Below are 20,322 nucleotides of genomic sequence, written 5' to 3' on the forward strand. Positions count from 1 at the left end.
TTGCAGGCCTTCAAGTGGCCATTTTTGTCATAAACGGCTGAGTGGGAGACTGTGGTTGTTTACCATTAGCAAAACGTTTCCGCAAAATCCGGTTGGAAAGTAAATAGAACACGACCATTTGGGTCGTTCCAGCGGAAATTTTTCGGGACAACCGGAACATTTGAAAAGGTAGTCTTGTTTTTCCGCACGGAATAGTCCTAAAGGAAATTCGTGTTCCTTTTCCTCAAAGCCATATTTGATACCAGTTTTAGGTCTTCGCGGTCGTTTTTCGGAAAAGGAAACTGATTTGTACAAATGGTAAACGCGGTTCCGCGACGAAATTTACCAGTCCTGAATTTTGTGTACCATTTGCCCAAACCGTGGACCGACTGGTTTGCCCAGGTGAAAGATAAACAACATACACTTATGTGTTTTGAAGTAATCTCTTCATTCTGGCTGAAACGAACTAAAAGGAATATTTCTTACCATTTACCAGTTTCTCGGTTCCAGACTCGCGCTGCGGATATTCACGCATTTTTTGAAATCAAACCGTAACGGAAGTGACAATTCCGCGGTAGATTGGTGCTTTAAATAGCTAACCATTATGCTTGGACGTGACGTCAACCAGATTTTTCTATCGAATGGTAGGCACCGCCAGATTCTTCCCGCCACAACCTTGTAATAGGTAACAGAAATAGCGAAAACGTTCCCGAAATAGTCCCATGATGCAATTCCGTTCCCAAAATAGTCCCATGATGCAATTCGACTCGACATCGCACCATTTTTACGCTCAAATGGGCGACACTCGTACATTAAATAGTATAATATTCGCACTGAATACCCATTGTCCCGTCGTGGGGAACTAAGTCATGTGGGGAAACCGCGACTGCCAGAACAATAGTCATTAGGCGTGCCGAATAATGAGGGTATGCGACGTCAACTGCCACCAGGGGAGGAGGAAGATGCGAAACTTCTAGGCCACATCCACAGAAGAGGCGGGCAAAAACTAAGGAATTCTAGGTCTAAGCAAGTGCCGCAATGCATCATGCCACTAGCACGCAAGCTGAACATGACGGAACTTAAAGGAGTTACTTATTTCTCGTGTCACGGGCCAATAATCACTGAATTATGAGTGTAGTGGGAATACTAGTATATGTATACGAACTATTCAAAACGTTTGGCTGACAACATAGGGGGACCTTTAAAAACGTTTTACCGGACTGGAATACACACATACAGCGGTAAACAAGGCCTACCTATACAGCTCTGTTAGTTCAGTGTAATCGTAATGTTCCTTGAGGTATTTGCTTAAGTGGTCAACAGCCTTGGGACGCGTTCTTAACTCATCACGAAGAATCCCTGTAAAATGTGAGAAATAAATCAAGGATTTTATAACTGTTATCTAATTATCAAGTAAAGGAAAGTTTGCATTTGAGTTTTGAGCTGCTCACCAAACTCTGGCCTGCCAGCGAGCCTACGCCCCCGAAAGCTTGTTTGTGGGCCCCGGGGGTACTCCTAGGAATTCTTGGTGGGTTGTGACGCCCGGTTCTCAAAAAAACCTGACCCCATTTCAGACCCAAAAATGTCATTTCCACACCAGTTTTCAGCTCTGTAGGAGGTCACAGAACGCAACATACATGTTTACATACACAGAAATTATAATATCATTACTCCAATTAGAGCGCCAACGAAAAGATTTCTTAAAAGCCATTTCGAATTCGCATATTATGGGTTTATTTCCTATTCATTTGGAACTAATCGAAAAATATGTTTATACATCACTGTAGTTCCCTGAAAACTATACCCGATTCCAGACCAAAATGGGCTTAGTTTATACCAGTTTTCAGGCCAAAACGGCGCAGAAAAACATATTCTTTGGGGTGGCACATACCTATATGGCTTATATAAGGGAATCCCTCCAAACCCAGGTTGTTTAGTCCGAAGAATATTTCTGTACGATTTTATGCATGCATTCACCTGAGTTTCTTGGTAGGAAGATTTTAATCTTAGAAATGAGCTCGCAAAAAATCCACTGAATTTCTAGAAGACAGTAATATACCTTTGCGGTTTTACCTAAACCACAACAAATTATTGTACAATTTGAAAAGTCTGGTTCCTTTCTTCAAAGAGGTAAGAAAAACTTTCGGAAAGCGTGTTATAAATCGAGGGAACTCCGCGTGCCTCGCTGAGCATAGAAGGGATAAATTAACAATATAATAATGTGGCAGTCAGATCTTGACACATTTGAACTAAAAACCAGCGTCTTCGATTATAAGTACAACGGCCGGTATTTTCTTTGTTTTGGTCCGAGGGTTTTGATCTTCCTCCTCGTTTGATGAGCTAACCTACCTGGTCTCACAGTTTTCCGCAGGAACAATACAGCCTACAAAAAATAGGAGAAACATTTCATTTTGTCACACTTTACACACGTACTTCGTTTGACCAAAAGATATATACAGGGTTACCGGTCGTTTCAATACAACACGTTTCGATATAAGTTAATTCCTTCGAGGTATAAATAAGTTCACGTGCTTGGCTTAAAGAGGGGGCGAAAGGGTTTGCGGTGATGCGGTTTTCCTCGATTTTTGGTGCGATTTTGCGGAAATTTTTATTTTCAGTTGGCGTATGGCGGTTTTACCAAACTAAGCGGTTTGCGGTATTTAGAAATTTCCAGGTAAATTCAATGCGGTTATACGTAATTTTGTGCGGTTTTGCGGTATTCATACCACCTTAATCCCCGAAGAATATTCACCCAAAATGACTTTTCTTGTTCAATAGCAAACTTTACTTGAAAAGATCGAAATTTTTCTGCAACTTTACTGCTTGAGTTCGTATCGACCGGTTTCCATTATATACAGGTAGCCCAAGTTTGAAATATGAGTGCCGACACTGTTGCTTTGTTAGGGAAAAAATTTGTTTCCGTAACTTATGTTTATGAACGAACAACCGCTAACCTTACTTAAGTTGTGTGTGTCCTCTTTTCGGTGTGGTCCTTGAGCCGATTTTTTTCAGTGCAACCGGTTGCTCTCTCCGCTCTACATCCTTGTATTTCGAGGGTCACGCAACAGTAACGACGCTCACGAAAACAGTGTGGCCAAGATTAGTGGGTAACAATTGTAATGTTACCCTCTGAAGTTAAAGATTTTCTTTCGCAATGCCACAAGCTCAAAGACTTTAGACAGGAAATAGTATTATGGTTAGCTGTCATGTGACCTTGTTATATTCCTAGACTTTCACTGCCATTGGTTGATTCTTGGTCAAGTGGCCTTGACTAAAATCAAATGTATCCCGATCGTGATACATTAAACAATGTATCCCGCTCGGGATACATTGCAGCACGTGATCAAAGCATGGTGGAAAGTGGTGTGACAGAAGGCGGGAAAAACACCGCCAGGTCCAGCCAGTTTTCTTTTTCGTGAATGAACACAACAACACAAAAACGAAGCCTCAAGCTTAAAAGCAACGATTTTTAAAGTTATCCCAGAAGTTCCCAGAAGAAAAACAGCAGCTAGAGGAGGAAAAAGATGCAGATAATATGAGGAAAGTACTTTTGTTTGTAAATCATTCATTCAGTGGTGTTGAGAATTAAATTTGTGTTGTTATAAGTACCGAGTCGACTGTTTTGGTTCGCTCCGGTTATTCTTTTGTTGCTGTTGAAGTGAAAGTCTAGAAATATAACAAAACACTTAATGTCAGGTCCCTCGGGAAACCAGTTAGTTTTGTTTTCCCTCGAGTCCTGATGTTTCCCTCGACTTCGTCTCGGGAAACATCAGGACTCTTGGGAAAACAAAACTAACTGTTTCCCTCGGGATCTGACATTAAGTGTACATTGAAGTCACCAAGAGCACGTGCTGTTGGGGGAAATCAATTTCGGTTTCTAGGAAACTGCCCACCTACTCCTCCCCTAAGCTGACATTAACACTTACTTCTCACTTAAGGAAAAATGTTGGCTCAGGGGAGGGGTAGGTGGGCAGTTTCCCAGAAACCTAAATTGATCCCAATGATACTTACGGCAGTGATGGCATTCCCATCATGCATTTTAATGGCTGAATCGAGGAGGGATAGTTTGTCTTGGAGTGATTTATACACCTCAAGGGTGTAAGGCTATCAAATAAAACAAAGTCAAATTTTAGTTCCACAGTTGTAATAAACGAAAAAAACGGTAACATTACATGTACGTAAAATCATAAAACCTGCACTAAAAATTAATACGTACCACACTACATGTAAAACAATTAAATGATGGCCAACATGTTAAATAAATTTTCCTCTTTATCTGACCTTTCCTGAAGACATATTAAGTTACTCTGTGTGAACAGGGCTGGGGTTGTCAGGTGCACCCTTTGGAACTCTTGGTACGGGTGTGCCACCCAGTTCCCCAAATCCTGACTCTACTTCAGACCAAAGCATACCATTTTTTCACACCCATTCTCAGGCTAGGGCTCTCAAATCCATACCCATTTTAAGAACTGGTCCCTGAGTCATCGTTTTGGGAGAGATGACTGTTAAAGAGATATTTCAATTCCAACATCTTTTTGCAAGCGATATGTGCTCCCCTACCCGGGAAACATGTGCTCCACTCCCTAGGAAACAAATATCCCTAGTAATAGGTGTTCCCCTACCCAGGAAAAACATATCCCTAGTGATATGTGTTCCCCTACACAGGAAACACATATCACTAGTGTTCCCCTCCCTGGGAAACACATATTCCTAAATATATGTGTTCCCCTACCAATGAAACACATCTCCCTAGTGATTGATATGTGTTACCCTACCCAGGAACCACACATCCCTAGTGGTATGTGTTCTCCTACCTGGGAACACATATCCCTAGTGATACACGTATGTGTTCCCCTACCCAAGAAACATATATCCCTACTGATACAGCTGTGTGTGTTCCCCTACCAATGAAACACATACCCCTTGTGATATGTGTTCCCCTACATGGGAAACACATATCAAGTGATGTCTCCCTCTACACAGGAAACCCATATCCCTAGTAATAGGTGTTCCCCTACCCAGGAAACACATATCCCTAGTGATATGTATTCCCCTACACGGGAAACACATATCCTTAGGGATATGTGTTCCCTTACCTGGGACCGGGATACTCATACATATCCTTAGTGATATATGTTCCCCTACCTGATAAAAAGGTCTTAACCATGCCCAGATTACCCTGTCTAGCAGGCACTTGGAAATGATACGTGAGAAAGAATGGAGTGTAAGAAGACTCCCCTCTCCTACATCTCCCTCGCATGCCCTGTTCCTTCTTAGGCCATTTTACTTCTCACTAACAAATGATAGATTGTATGAAGCAATCACAATGGCAAAACTTCAGGTGGACGAATAATGGATGGTTTCTTCTCCAACTGGAAGTTCACAAGTAATTTTTTATCCTCAGCTGGATGACCTCCAACTTCTTGTGTTTGAGCTTTTTCACTTTGTATTCTTGTTCTTCATGGAGAACTGATACCATGGCTTTTGCTTAGTTAGATACTGTAAGCCCCCCATCTCAAATAATCTCCCTGTCTCTGTTGTGCGTGCACCCACCCTCTCAAAATGTGTTTGAAGGGGGCTTAATAGAGGATTTACGGCATAATTATGCAGATTAATCCTGGCAACCCCATACTTTTCATACAGGTCAGTCCCCCCACCACCAACAACTACAATGACATACAGTAAACAACAAATATCCTGAATTTATGTAACTGATTAAAAAATTTATTAATCTAGGCTAGTCTGTATCTTGCTCCACCTGTTTCAAACCACGACTGAATTACACACCCATCATGTGACTTACCTGCCCAAGAATTATCTTTTTAACAGTCTCTTGTACTGTAGGCACCGCTGTTTTATCTTTCCTTGCAGCCTGTGATAAGGTAACCAAGACAAAAAATTTAAAGCTGACACTGATTTCAAGAAAAAAAGCACTTCATTTTATATTCAGGGCTTCTGATATTTCGCGTGGTCGCGGACCCGCGAAATTCAGGTATTTCCGCGAAATCACGCGAAATTCCCCAAAAAACGCGAAATACCGCGAAATCCGCCAGAAATATTTCCAAATGCATGTCGGCAAAACATATTTAATACTTATCTTGGCTATTAGACCTGTTTTATTCACCACAAACGTCCAAATTTATCTTGAAACTTCGTCACTGCAACGAGTAAACAACGTCCCAAAACTACCAGGCGTTTTTAGATGAACGTTGCGAAAAACTGGGCACTAACCATCATGTTTATAGCTTTAGCATTCGCTCATTTCTCGAGCGAACTGTTGTTGAAAGAGCAAATGATTATCCCTGTTAAAAAAACGTTAAACAACGCTGGTCAAATCGACGCAAAATTGATCATCCGCTCATTTCTCGAGCGAACTGTTGTTGAAAGAGCAAATTATTATCCCTGTTAAAAAAAGCGTTAAACAACGCTGATCATATCGACGCAAAATTGATCGATTTTAGCGAAATGTGCCCCCCAAAAATCCAGCGAAATCGGCTGTTTTTTACTGATTGTTTCTTAGCGAAGTTTCCCCCCGAAATTTCCGGTGAAATCGGCCGATTTTTCTAAGAATTTGCCTCTGAATATCCTTCGAAATTTGACTTTTTTTCCGCTAAAATCCCGCGTAATCGGTCGATTTTTCTGCGAATTTTGACTTTTCTCCGCGAAAAACCCGCGAAATCGGCCGATTTTTTAGCGAATTTTGATTTTTTCCCGCGAAAATCCCGCGAAATCAGTCGATTTTTCCGCGAATTTGCCCCCGAAAATCCCGCGAAATTTTGCTTTTTTTTCCGCGAAATATCAGAAGCCCTGTATATTATATAGTTTGTTTACTGAACAAAAGATAACAAAGAATGTAAACAATGTTTTTTCTCTTTCATTCTACATGTAGGAAGTACATGTAAAGAGAAAAATAGCACAGAGAGAAGAATGTTGTTTTAAAAACCTCTGGGTGATACACAAAAATTCAGTTAAAACCCAGAAAGAAAACCAAAATCATCACTTACAGGGTGGCACTTTAGCCCAGAAGGTACTCTGGATTTCAAGTGACAAGGATGATTGAATGGGGGCAAAAATCAAAACCCAAAAATATCCCTGGACCAAAAACTAACCCCCAAAAAATCCCATGCCAAATTTCCAAGCCTTAAAAATGTTTCCGAAAGCAATAAATTATATAACACGAAAAATAAAAACATTACACGGTCTGGATCGATATGAGGGCCTATCAAGAATCTTCAGATCGTTTTGAATACCCAGAAAAACCCTACTTAAATCAAGCCACCCAAAAAAATACTTGCCAAATTTTTCTACCCTAAAAAATCCCAGAATTAAAAATTTCAAACCCCCCAAAATTCCCTTGATCATCCCTGTCACTTGAAATCCCGAGTACCCCAACCTGGGGACATCAATTACAGCCAAGCCTGATCTTATTAATTGCCACAAAATTAACATCAGTATCAAAAATAATAAATTATTGTAAGCATAGATCAGATGACTTAGAATAAATAACTATGAAAAATAAAAAATGATCACATCCTCACCATTGTTTTCACCAATTCATATAATTTATACTTTGTCAGTTTTTTTATTTTAATTACCGTAAATACTCTATGAAGCCTCCGACCCCACCCCCCCTCCCCCCCTCAAATAAGCCCCTTCTCTCTAATAAGCCTCCCCTTTTCAGGGGAAAAAATTTAATAAGCCCCCTCTCTATTAAGACCCCTCCCCTCCCCGACTCTCTTTTAGGGGCCAAATAAAGTCATGTGGACTGATCCGGAATGGTATATACACCAACTGGAAGTTGGGATTTGATTCTGATCCCCAGCTGCATGACCTCCAACCTTGCTTGTACTTGTACAACTTATATGAGGAAGACGTTTACTGTCGCCATACAACCTAGAATTTGCATGGTACCCATATACATGTTGACTGTATAAGCAAGCCTAGAACAACAACCCATGGACTACACTCTTTTTTTCATTTTTCTGCCGAGCAATGGAACGATCCTCCCAACAAATAAAGGAACTGTACTTTTAGTGATTTTAAGCGATGTCTTCAAAGTCTCAATACGTTTGATTAGTTTTCACTAATTTTTGTCTTATTTTGTGTGTATTTTTTTATTTCAGTTTTTAGATATCTTAATTAGGTTTCTCAAAGACATTAGCTATACAGTGTAGCTACTCTGAAATTCAAGTTTAAATAAAGGTTAGGTATGTATGTTGAGTTCTTTATGGAGAACTGATACATGTAAGCAAATAAGCATCCCCCGCCCCCCACTTCTCAAATTAATGGGCCCGAAATAAATAAGCCTCCTGGGGGCTCAATAGAGGATTAATGGTATTACACTCTACCTGCAGGTCTCTCTTTAACGATTGAATTTCAGCTTGAAGTTTGTGGTATTCTGTGACTGATACCTGCGGTGTATTGCTAATCACTGCAAAAGATTTATGACAGTCATCACTCAGAAAAGCATAAAATTAATACCTGCCTTCTTGAAGAAATTCATCAGGCTAGTGAAGTTAATATCGAGTTAAATGTTCTCAAAACATAGCCAGTCTTTTACGTTTATCACAATAATTAACACCTTTAGAAGCCTATTTAAGGCTTCTAACACTTAATGTTTTCCGAGTTTTGATAAAGATGGCTGACAGTCATCGAAACTGTCAGCATTATTAAGACGTTAAGACTGGCTATGTTTTGAGAACATTTAAATCAATATTAATACCTGCCTATCAATAACAGAGTACCCTCACTCTAGCCTTACCCTCTAATGAAGAGCCAGGGGCCGGAAATTTCCCCTTGCTACAATGAATGTGGTCCCTGCCTACTTTCATTGGAAAGAAGGGGAAAAATAGAAGCAAAAGAAATCACTAGCTGTTTGATTCCCTGCCTACTTGTTGTGTTCACCCAGCAACTTGAAATCCTAGTGAAAACCTTGTAAAAGGCAGCTATTTCTAGGTTGTCTGAAATTTGGAGGGCCTTACCAAACTGGATGCAGTAGGAAGTGGAAAAGCAGCTTTGATGCACATGTAGTAGTTAAATTTCTATCTCAGTTAATTTTGATTTTCCAGTCTTTTTGGGTATGGTAACTGTAATGTAAGGTGATGAATTTGAAACAACGGAAAACCAAAAATTACCTGAAATGAAAAATTAACTGCAACATACATGTACACTGTAAACAATTGTACCATGATAATTATTTTTTTAAAAACAAAACAGGAAAAAATTTAACAGACAGCATAAAATGCTAAACAGTTCAGCTAGAACTGTAAAAGGTGTGCTGAAAGTGTACCAACAGATAAAAGTCCATAATGACAGAACAGTTATGTGTTACAACTTTACTTTTAAAAGTACCTTCACTTATTGAAGATGAAACACTTTGTAGAGAGGCTCGTGTGGTTGGTAATTTTGCAGTCCTTTCTCTGACAGCTGCTGCAGACACATGGGAGGTGGAAGATGATGAGGAAGATGATGTTGACAATGCAGACATTGAAGTTGTTGACGTGTTTGCTGATGGCCGTGATACTGATGCGGGCAGAGGAGGCCTTTTTGGTTGAGTTTTTGCACCTTAAAACAAAAAACTTCTGTAGGCATCCAGATCAAATGACAATTTCACATAGTAGCCCATGAAGAACTTATTCCCTGCTGGTTGCGACTGGGGTGTTTATTCAAAGGGGGGCAATTGATCAACTGGGGGTACAAAGTTATTTCTTTGAAGATGACTATTAAAACAAAGTTCTCTTCAGTTGAGCCTTAGCAGTGCTTAGGATTAAAATGCTTAAGAGAAGTAATAATACATGTATATAGCTTTGGCCAGGGCTCTCGATAATATTTATAGTTTGTTCAAACAAAATGTAAAATCCTGTAATGCGAAGCGGCGAAGGCAACGCCAGAGAACAGTGAAAAGACAGCAACAGGTCTAATTAGCAAAAAAGCAACTTTGCACGTGGAGCACACTTTTCTTGTACATTTCTTTGCCGTTGTTTTGCACGACTACAAGGTGAAACTTCCAGAAACGCTTTTTATGGAGGAAATGTCGTACGTCTTCTCATTCACTTTTTTTTTCACTGCTGCTCATTTTCTCCTTGCATTGGTGGCCGCTAGCATTTCTCATTTTGTCACCGCTGCTACAAAATTTTCATGTTGTTCTTCCAACAAAAAAGTGTCTCCTTTGTTTTTTATCTCTCTCTCTAGATCTCTGTCACCCTTTTTCTCGTTGAGTTTCGCTGGCCTGCCGCTTTTTCTCTGTCTTTCTCTTGCTCTATATTCCAAATTTGTGGACATGACAATTAATCTAAGCTTAATACTTTGGAAAATAAGGATACAGAAACAATTTCTGCTTTCCAGTTTCGTCTTTATTGATCCAGCTGCCCCCTCTGCTTTACAAGACGTGGGTGGCTATGCGATTTCCCGCCAAAATAACATCGAGTTGCATTTGTGTTGCCATACCTGTTGGTTGAGTTATTTTACATTGGTATGCCTGTGGTGTGGATGGACGGTCAGGCGTAAGGTCACGTGATTACCAAATTTTCTTGGATGGGTAGATTACCACATTTTCTTACCAATGGTGCTCCGCTGCACGCGCTTTGCGCGCGAGAGCTCCGCTATTATTGGTACATGTAACAATAATATTAATTATGCTTGATCGCAAAGCGACGAAACTGTTATCCTGTAGATGCTACAAATGTAGTGCATGTACCACTACTTGGAGTTTGTAAAAAACTAGATTAAAGCAAGGAAACAAAAAGGATCAATTGTGTCACCTCTGCACATTACCCTTGACTCTTTCACGTAGTTGAGCTAACCACCACCTGGTTAACTCAGTTGGAAGAGGGCCAGTCTGCCAAGCAGGAGGACGGGGATCCAAACCCTAGCCCGACCACAAAATACCACTTATAAATACATCGTAAAAGTACATGTACATGTAAGTGCTTGCACAGAGGACTAGTCTTCACTAACATTACAACTGTGGTAAATTATTAAATATTTTAAACATACTTCCAACGGCTGTGTTCAGTTTATTTGCATTCACACTGGAGGAAGCAGATGAAGGTTGAGGCCGCGTTCGCGCCGACTGGGCACCTGAGTCTGAGCGAGGCTTCCCTACATGGTAAGTGCACATTACATTAACTTTTTTCACAATATATAAGAGAAAGCAAATTGAATGTGTGAACAGAATTTATGCATTGTCAATAAATAACATCACGTCATAGACAGGTAACCAATTAATTTTGAGTAAAATCCAGTTAATCTTCTCGTTACTATACGCATGACCCTAAACTACTTTCTTACAAATGTAGGAAGCTAAAGTAAAGTAGAATCAAATGACCTAACTGCCAATTAAATCCCCAGTCTGTGATTGAATATTATGCCTGACAACTTGAAAACTTAGTAACATCTCTGCTTATAAGTCAGAAACAGTGCACCTAAAGCTAGAGCAACAACCTCAAGATCTGTGATCAAACAACCACTAGACTGTCATCATTCTTAACTCAAGTGGCATTCCCTTACCTGAGACTGGGAAGAATATTCTGTGATTCAGGACTGAAACTACCAAATACAACTGCAGAACACTCACCTGAAGTGATACTAAACTGCGTCCCTCCCCAAGCTTCACCAAGTTCAGCATCATCATCATCAGCAGCAGCATCACTGAGTGACAGACCACGAGACTGCTTCATGAAGTCTGCAACCTCTTCTTTGCTCACCCAAGAGAAACCAGAGTCACCGAAATCAAAGTTTCCTTCATCGCTGAAAGGATTGCGACGTGGTTTTCTATCTTCTTCATCCTCCCAATCAAGGACCTCTTCTCTAAAAATGAAACATTAGCCAATCACAAACCATGATTTCCATTTCAAATTCCTTCGAAAGCGAGTACAATTAATTTAATTTAAAATAATTAAATTATAAACGGTAAATTTATAATAAATTGTTTTAATCTGTTGGTAACATTAAGCAATGCTCCAAGCTGACACTATTTTGGTCAACATGGCGTGAAGAAAAACAACTAAAAACAAGTTCCCTACTGAGTTTGGAGACAGCTACAAGAGATGACCATCACTTAACCAATGTATGTTTTTATACAGGGGTCCAGACTAAAAACAGCCTACTGGAAGACAAATTATAAGGAGTTGCATTGGAATTTACGGTAAGATTGATAAAATGGTTAAAATGTGCATAAACAGCTATTAAAGTACACATACCTTAAAGGCTAGAGTTGTGTCTGTGTTGTTTTGTTTGTTTGTTTTTTACTATTTCCTACCATATAAATGTATTTCAGCAAGTTTTAATGTTTTGGTTTTTCGTGACCTACATGTACATGGGCAACTAGGAAATCTTAGTTTTTTCATTCAAATGATATGCTGGGCACCCTAGATTTTACAGGTCCAGAGCACTGGGCTCCCGTCAGTTTTCCTTAGAGCACAGCCTTGAAGGGAAAACTAAGCTGTCCTATGCTGCCCAAAGAAAAAGCTACAAAAATTACCCTCTTCAACTCCAATCGCTCCAAATCTTTGCTTGAGCATAGACCAAAGAATTTCCTTCCTTGAAAATGTCAATTTAGTTTTAAACATCAAGCGACGGCCTCAAGACGACAAGAAATGTAGGGGGAAAAAGTTGAAGTTAGCGCTTCCATTCCTGCTAAGAGGATTAAGAACATGCAGCGTGGCTACTAAGCCAAGAGCAATGGCCATTGGTAGTTCACTATGAAGAAGAGCAGTTCCATGGAAGCACTAAATTCAAATTTTGTAGCTACATTTCTTGTCCTCCTGAGGCAATGGCTCGATGTTTGAAACTAAATTGAAATTTTCAAGAAAGGAAAATCTTCTGTCCATACTCAAGTGAAGTTTTGGAGCGATTGGAGTGGACAAAAGGTACTTTTCATAGCGTTTTCCTCGGGCAGCCATAGGACAGCCGTGTTTTCCCTTGCCTTCTTCTTAGTAGGTGAGAAACCAAAACATCAAAACTTGCTAAAATGGTATTTATAGGGCAGGCAACGTACAGTAAGAAAACAACACAGACACAACTCTTTTTGAGGTATGTATACTTTGTAAGAGCTGTATATGCACATTACAACCGTTTCATCGATCTTACGATAAATACCCATACAAATCCGTATAATTTGGCTTCCAGCAGGCTGTTGTGAGTCTGGGTGACCTGTGGTCTTTACACTGCTTTGTTGTGGCCAAGCTGTAGCATGAAGTTAGTGCTTGGTTTAATTTGAAGGCGCAAGATAGTGCAGGTGCGAATTAAGATGACAGAATTTGGTTTATTGTTCGAGCAACAGGACCTGAACGTGGTTAATTCAGTTGCAGTCACACACCTAAAAGACGGCGAACCGCTCGTGAAGCTAGCAAATAATAATCACTTACCTTTGGCTCAACTGCCGAAAACTTAATGCTCCTCGAGACTTATAAAAAGAAAAAAACAAAAGTTAAGGTACATTAAAAGCCTAGAAATCTTCTTTCTTCTTTAATATTAATGCCATTGCGAGCAAATTACCATTGTGCTTGATCTGTGTTCCTGTGCAACTTTCCGCCATCTGCAAGGATGCTCTCTGTATGACAATGGGGGACCTCATGTAATCAACAGCAGAGTGTAAAGCGGAGCTCTCGCGAGCGCGAGGCGCACGCAGCGGAGCACCACGGGTAAGAAAACTTAGATTTGGTCATCTATGCATCCAAGAAAATATCGCATCCATCTGATTAGAATTTTAATAATACATTTCTTATTTTCGAAGAGACGTTTAATATAGTGAATGATGAGCTTAACATGAGTATTTTCTCATCACGATGGAACCGTTTCGTCTGCATGGTAATTGTCTCATTGATCATACCTACACGAAGTTTATACTAGCTTTCAAATATCTCGCAAAGTTTTTCTAGGCCTTTCTGCCTCAACCATTCGCGCACAAAGAACGTGTCTTTTCCTTTAAACTCTTCAAACGATACACTGATTGTTTTTCCCCCATGTGCGAACTGATCAAGATGGCGGCAAGCAGTTTCTTAGACGGATGCAAAAAATACTGTGGGATAGGGAAGTGATGTAGCGAAAATCACACATGCATGTATCTCTTTAAAGCATAATTATCAAAAACATTATTTATAGAAATATCTAAAGCTATCTAAACAGGCATATTTTTAAGTGAAATATTGAAAAAGGAATTACTTTAACCGCTTCTACAAGAATTGACAAATGCCCCACCCCCGAGCAGAGGAGGGCTTTCTGACAAATTCCCCACCGCCGGGACCGACTAGATGACAAATACCCGTGAGGGTGGGCACGCTTGAAATTGACTTAGCCATAAATGATGTACCCTTTCATTTCCAAAAATTGGTGGAGATCTCTTTCGTTGCAGATGAAGTTTCCCTTGTTGCTTTTGTCTCCCTTTTTGTTTCTATTTTGTTTCTGTTTTGTTTTTAGGTAAGGAGACAGCAAGGAGGCATTAATTGGAAAAAAAAATAGTATATTTCCGTCCGATAGAATAACCTCATTCTCTCCGTCTCCCCCCAACATGACCTCTGGTGAATTTAAGTCAGCATTACAATTTTAATCAGTTAAAAGTGTTGCAAAGGGATTTTCTTCAGTAAAAAGTTTTGTGCTTCCAGGGTGAAGAAAGGTATCGGAGAGTCTGGGATAAGCCGAGAACATGAGAGCGTCAGGGGTAATGCATCCTAAACCCCCTCCATATCTTCCCTAGCCCTTGTATGATCTCAGTCTGCGCGTAGTGTCCATGACCAATCATCAAACTAGTTCACTAAACTTTTAACCGCGAAACAAAATACCCCCAAAACACTTCCTTTTGGGAGTACTTGGAGTTGTTCTTCCGAGCTGTCTATGGACTCACTGAAAAAAACATCTTACTAATGTATACAGCAGGCCCAAAATTCACCAATTTTAGCGCTAGAACACGCGTACCAACTCGGCGGTATGGCTTACACATGCGTAGGGCCATGTCACCCCGGCAGTTGCAGTCATGGCCAGTTGTTTTCACCCTTATTAGGGCTAATCAGTATGGCGTAGCCGTCGGGTCTATGAACGGGCGAACCTGTGTATCCACTACCAGGGTGATATGGTTGTGCGCATGCGTAAGGTTCTGGCTGTACCGCCGAATTCATTCTCGTCCCCAGAGCCCGTCGTTTATTAAGCCGAGTGGCTCTGGGGACGAGAATGCGCCGAATTAAACCACAGAGTTTTAACCACCGAGTTGGCACGTGAACTGGTATTGCTTTGAAAATTCACCATCTCATCTCTATTGTTGCGCATAAGCACAACATTCCAGTAGTCCTAGCAGTACGCTGGATATTTGTCACATGAACCTAGTTTGGTGACCTTTAGATCCCAGGAGACTGCGATAGCTTAGTGGTAGAGCAACTAGTAACCAGAGGGTCATAGGTTGGACTCCTTTTGGGACGGTACTCGGATATTTTCTTCCGGAAAACCTGTGTCACCGACTGAAAAAACATCTTACTCAAAATGATCCCAGTCACCTATACTTCTACCTGGGGTATTGATTACAACAACAACAACTTAACTTTATTGTGCACGTCAAACAGATTACAAGGAATTGATTAGCCTGGGAACAGGCTCCCGAGTTGGACTCTCAGCGCTCTTCGCTGGCTTATTTTCTTTTCCTCCCGCTCCTCTTGGGAGCCTGTTTGCATGCTAAAAAATGGATTACCCTTCCCCTTTCGCTTGCTTTTAAAATTCAAACTGTCAACACTTCGAACACATTATCCATGTGTTTTTACTTTATTGCAATTCAAAGATTACACAGCTTGGCCTGTCTTAGCGTTTGTTTAGCGTTCCGTATCCTTTAATTGTAGTTCTAGCAGCACTAAAATGGTGGAGAGGTGTAATGCCTCCGATAGGACGGGGAGCAAGAATCAGTGCCTTAATCAGCGCTTTTTGAATGCGTTTAGCCATAAAGGGGAGTTTTAGTGAAGGAGGATTGAGTGGAGCGCGGCGTGGTAACTTTAAAAAAGAGTTTGGTAAAAAGGGGTGGCGTTGAAGGAGGACTGGTGGAACGGGGTTTGGTGAATGGAGGGAAGGTGGAGCGGGGTTGGGTAAAGGGAGGGAAGGTGAAGCGGGGTGTGGTGAATGAAGGGAAGGTGGAGCGGGGTTGGGTAAACGGAGGGAAGGTGAAGCGGGGTTTGGTGAATGGAGGGAAGGTGGAGCGGGGTTGGGTAAAGGGAGGAAAGGTGAAGCGGGGTGTGGTGAATGGAGGGAAAGTGGATCGGGGTTGGGTAAAGGGAGGGAAGGTGAAGCGGGGTGTGGTGAATGGAGGGAAAGTGGAGCGGGGTTGGGTAAAGGGAGGGAAGGTGAAGCGGGGTTTGGTGAATGGAGGGAAAGTGGAGCGGGGTTGGGTAAAGGGAGGGAAGGTGAAGCGGGGTTTGGTGAATGGAGGGAAAGTGGAGCGGGGTTGGGTAAAGGGAGGGAAGGTGAAGCGGGGTGTGGTGAATGGAGGGAAGGTGGAGCGGGGTTGGGTAAAGGGAGGGAAGGTGAAGCGGGGTGTGGTGAATGGAGGGAAGGTGGAGCGGGGTTGGGTAAAGGGAGGGAAGGTAAAGCGGGGTGTGGTGAATGGAGGGAAGATAAAGCGGGGTGTAGTGAAGGGGGGTCGTGTGAAGCGAGGTGTTGTGAAAGGGGGTGGGGTGAAAAAGGGAGTTGAGAAACGAGGTTTCGTGAAACGAGGCGTAGTGAAACGAGGTCTGCTTGTAGGCCTGGGTCTGGTTGGAAAAGGCTTGGGTCTTGAGTTGCAATAGTAGAAAAAGTAAAGCCAGTTTCCAATTACAATATAACCAGACTTTTGGAATCTAGTCCATCCTTTGAATCCTGGAGTCATACCTGGAACTGAAAAAACACAAATACACATACTCAACTCCTTCAATTTGCACAGTTGGGTTATTGTTAAATGTCTCTCAAGTAACTAAAACATAAAAAACATTGTTCTTTTAGGCCCTTTGAATGGTTTGTTTGAACTCTGGAGATCACATAACCTATGTCTAAGGCAAAATTGTGGGATACAGCTCCAAAATTCGAGGGTTAGAAAGAGCGTGAAAAATAGTGGCCCTGTTAATTTTACGGTTTTGATTAACTCTTAGCAGTGCGATTTTATGGTAGCCTCGACACTGAGAGGAAAGAACGTGATGTTAGTCAACAAACACTTATCAGAAAATGTAACACCAGAAGCCGCCCATTCACCATCATTTAAAATCGAGAAGGGAAATGGAGCCGAAATGCGCCATGTAGCAATTGTTTCTGGAATCGTTACTGGAGACGCGTCAGTCAGCGATTGACAATAGGCCATTTCCGAGTTCCAAAAAATTTCACTTTCAAAACGAGGCAAAGTGCGAAACCTTTGTTGTGAAAATGAGTTTAATTTGCATCATAATTAAAAATCATTTACATATCAATGGCTTTGCACTTAGCCTCGCTTTGAAAGTGAGATTTTTTGGAACTCGGACATTGCCTATTTTTTCCCCTGCCTCTAGAACCAGTCCCAGACGTCTTTGCGAAAAACAACTCCTCCCAGTTTCCTTCTCCTTTCTTTAGTGGCAAATAAACTCTTCGTCCTTCACCCTTAGTAGGGAGCTTAAGCAACTACGACGACGACGACAACTTCAAAAAACAATAGATTTAATGATCAAAAAAACAGCTCTGCACGTGCATCACGCTTTTTAGTTCATTTCTTTGACGTCCACCCGCACGACTACGACGTGAAAACTCCTAATTTGACGTTTTATGGAGGACGTGGACATACGACGACGAATTGTCCTCGTTCTTTTTTAACTTTAACTTGAATAAAATCCTTAAGAATTCAACTCAAGGAAAAGTCGCCTGCATTTGACATATTGAGCGGGTCCAAATGGACGTGATTAAGTTTCAAAGAAGGCAAATTCATTTTTTTTAGCGACGTTTTCTCTGCCGTCTGTCGTCATCGTTGCTTAAGGTCCCTATTGTGTCACACTCCAAATCTGGCTTCCAGCGAATTTTCTTATGCCATTTCGGTCCAAAATTGTTTAAGTTGCATCCCATATAACTTTTTGACATGAGTAAGGTGCGAATTTATTTACATTGATCGCGGATCATGGATCTTGGGTTTGGCTTTTGTTTTGTATCTTAAGACTGTATTTCTTTCGATTACTTTTCACAAATTTTCTCTCTCCATATTTGAAGATTAAGACTTTCAACCAATATATTCGCATGCCATACTCATGTCAACCAGGAACTCTCTGACTAAAAATAGAACAACGGTAAAACTACTTTCAACAACTCACCAAAGCAACGACGAGTGAAACAATAGGAAGCTCTAAAGAAGAGACTGTTGGCATAGCTTGGAATGGCGATGGGAAGAGTTACTGGACGAGGATAACGAGAAAAAAATCGGCGGACGCTTTTTCTCGGGTCGTCTACTTTCTTCGGGCCCTCTACGTCAGTGCTATCAGTTTTGTCGTTTATGTTCGATTTTAATAAATTATCAAGCGTCACATCTGTGTCAATCTTAGCACTGACAAGAACCAAAAAACATATGGCCAACACCAAAATCCCAAGCAAGCGCATTTTAGAATGCAGGAGTAGAATTCTAAGGGGAAGAAAAAGATTGGTGAACTTCGTTAAGACTGATACTGCTCAATATCGCCATCAATATTACCTTCATACAATCGGAATAATTAGTCAGCACTTTTCCGTATTGGCGATATTTCTAAAGGCTTTTAATAATTGTGAAAACCTCACCATGCAATAAAACAAAGCTAACAGAGACTTTCAGACTTGCGTTAGATTTCAGTCCATCCTTTAATTATAAGGGGCGTAATCTTTGGCCTTGTTGTAATTTGTTGGGAATTTAAGGCGGTTTCCGTGGAATAATTAGCCCATCTTATAAGGAAGGGAAAAAATTGAGAAACTCAGGCTTACATTTGAAAGTTACTGGTACTTGGCAATAAGATAGACGATGACAAAAGGAAGGCCAACACGTAGAAGAGGGCTGAGCGCCATTTACGGGAGGAAATGAGCTGCTTGGGACTAAAAATTACTACCGTTATACTAGCTCTTCTATACTCGTGTCGTTCGGGTTGAAGGAGTTTTGCTGTTTGATTTTGCAACACTTTATCAGTTACTTATCGACAAAGTTCTCCGTGGGTCTCCTAACTAATCTGCCCTTTCCCACACCCGGTAGCGTTCCAACTAGTTTAATTTTATTTTAGGAGTCGTCGGTTTAATAATGAACCTGAGCAAAATCTGTAGCTATAGCAGGCAATCCTGATAAACGACTCTGAGCAGAACCATAACTCGGTCGAAGTCAGAACATGTATCATGCATTCCCGACGACAGTAAAAAGAAATATTGATCAAGGCGTCATTTTAAAGTGACAGCCGATAAAACTGATCTCAAGTCAGATACTACGGTGTAAAAATATAAAATAACAGAAATTGCAATGTTGGTTATTTTAAAAAAGTTAGAATTCATACTCACTGTTGTTATGTAACGAGGTGTCCTCAATAGGATAAGAAGCTGGTTTCTCTGGAAAAACAAAATTCTTTTGTATGTATTAACTCTTGTCAGTTTGGGTATCAAAATACTTCTGAGGTGCAGAACTGTACAAGGTGTTATGTAATTGAAGCAGGCTTGCAGTTTCCAGTACACATAATTAAGAAACAACTGAACCTGGCGTTTCAATTAATCATTTGTCTCACAAAGGTTTGTACGCGTACGAGCAATATATGAGCTCAATCCCGACAAAATGATCTCATTGAACTGCAAGTCTGGAAAAGTTTCCGGGTCGTTTATGTGCGCCGTTAGAAACCTTGAAACAACAAAATAATACTGACTGAGTTATCACGCTTAATAAAACATCTAGCGTTTTTAAAGGTCTTGATAAAGATAAATATATAGAGTTTGCTGAAAAAGTACATAAAGCTTGCCAAGCTCATCCACGCACCAATGAATTGTAAAGTGATGATGCGTCGGCATTTACTGACTGGCAAAGGCATTGCGGAACTGGAAACAATGCATCTTCTTTATATTTTAAAACGGTCTACACCAAATATCATTTACGCAGGTATGCTTGTCTGTCAGTTGATGTAATTTATTTCTGAATTTTTCCCGGAATTGCAAAACCAGATTTCTAAGAATTAACAAAGTCAGGGCGGGAGGTAAAACTGTAATTAGCCTACAGCTGCAGGGAACGACTAAGGGAATATTGCCTCGATACGCTTTTGGTCTGTATACGGATCTGTATAGTTAGCTTAAAAGTCCTTTGTTTCATCCTATGATGTCAAGAAACATCAATTAGTTTTTGCCGGATTGAATCACATGATCGGATCACTGTGCCCAGTCTCTCCTATCACT

At 40.8% G+C, this 20,322-nt stretch overlaps 1 protein-coding gene across 1 annotated transcript in view; it reads right to left on the reverse strand.

The window, feature by feature from the left end:
• The window catches only part of LOC140943030 (spermatogenesis-defective protein 39 homolog), a 41,540-nt gene extending 28,019 nt beyond the window's left edge, over positions 1-13,521 (reverse strand). Inside the window, exons 1-10 of the mRNA XM_073392064.1 lie at positions 13,477-13,521; positions 13,347-13,384; positions 11,555-11,787; positions 10,975-11,079; positions 9,331-9,543; positions 8,328-8,410; positions 5,783-5,851; positions 3,991-4,083; positions 2,329-2,362; positions 1,236-1,338 (exon numbers count right to left, since the gene is read on the reverse strand). Coding sequence (XP_073248165.1) covers positions 1,236-1,338; positions 2,329-2,362; positions 3,991-4,083; positions 5,783-5,851; positions 8,328-8,410; positions 9,331-9,543; positions 10,975-11,079; positions 11,555-11,787; positions 13,347-13,384; positions 13,477-13,479 — 974 coding nt within the window. The 5' untranslated portion in view covers positions 13,480-13,521. The remainder of the gene's footprint in view (positions 1-1,235; positions 1,339-2,328; positions 2,363-3,990; positions 4,084-5,782; positions 5,852-8,327; positions 8,411-9,330; positions 9,544-10,974; positions 11,080-11,554; positions 11,788-13,346; positions 13,385-13,476) is intronic.
• Between the last annotated feature and the right edge of the window lie 6,801 nt (positions 13,522-20,322).

The sequence above is a fragment of the Porites lutea genome, chromosome 7, assembly GCF_958299795.1.
Source record: "Porites lutea chromosome 7, jaPorLute2.1, whole genome shotgun sequence".
NCBI lineage: Eukaryota > Metazoa > Cnidaria > Anthozoa > Scleractinia > Poritidae > Porites > Porites lutea.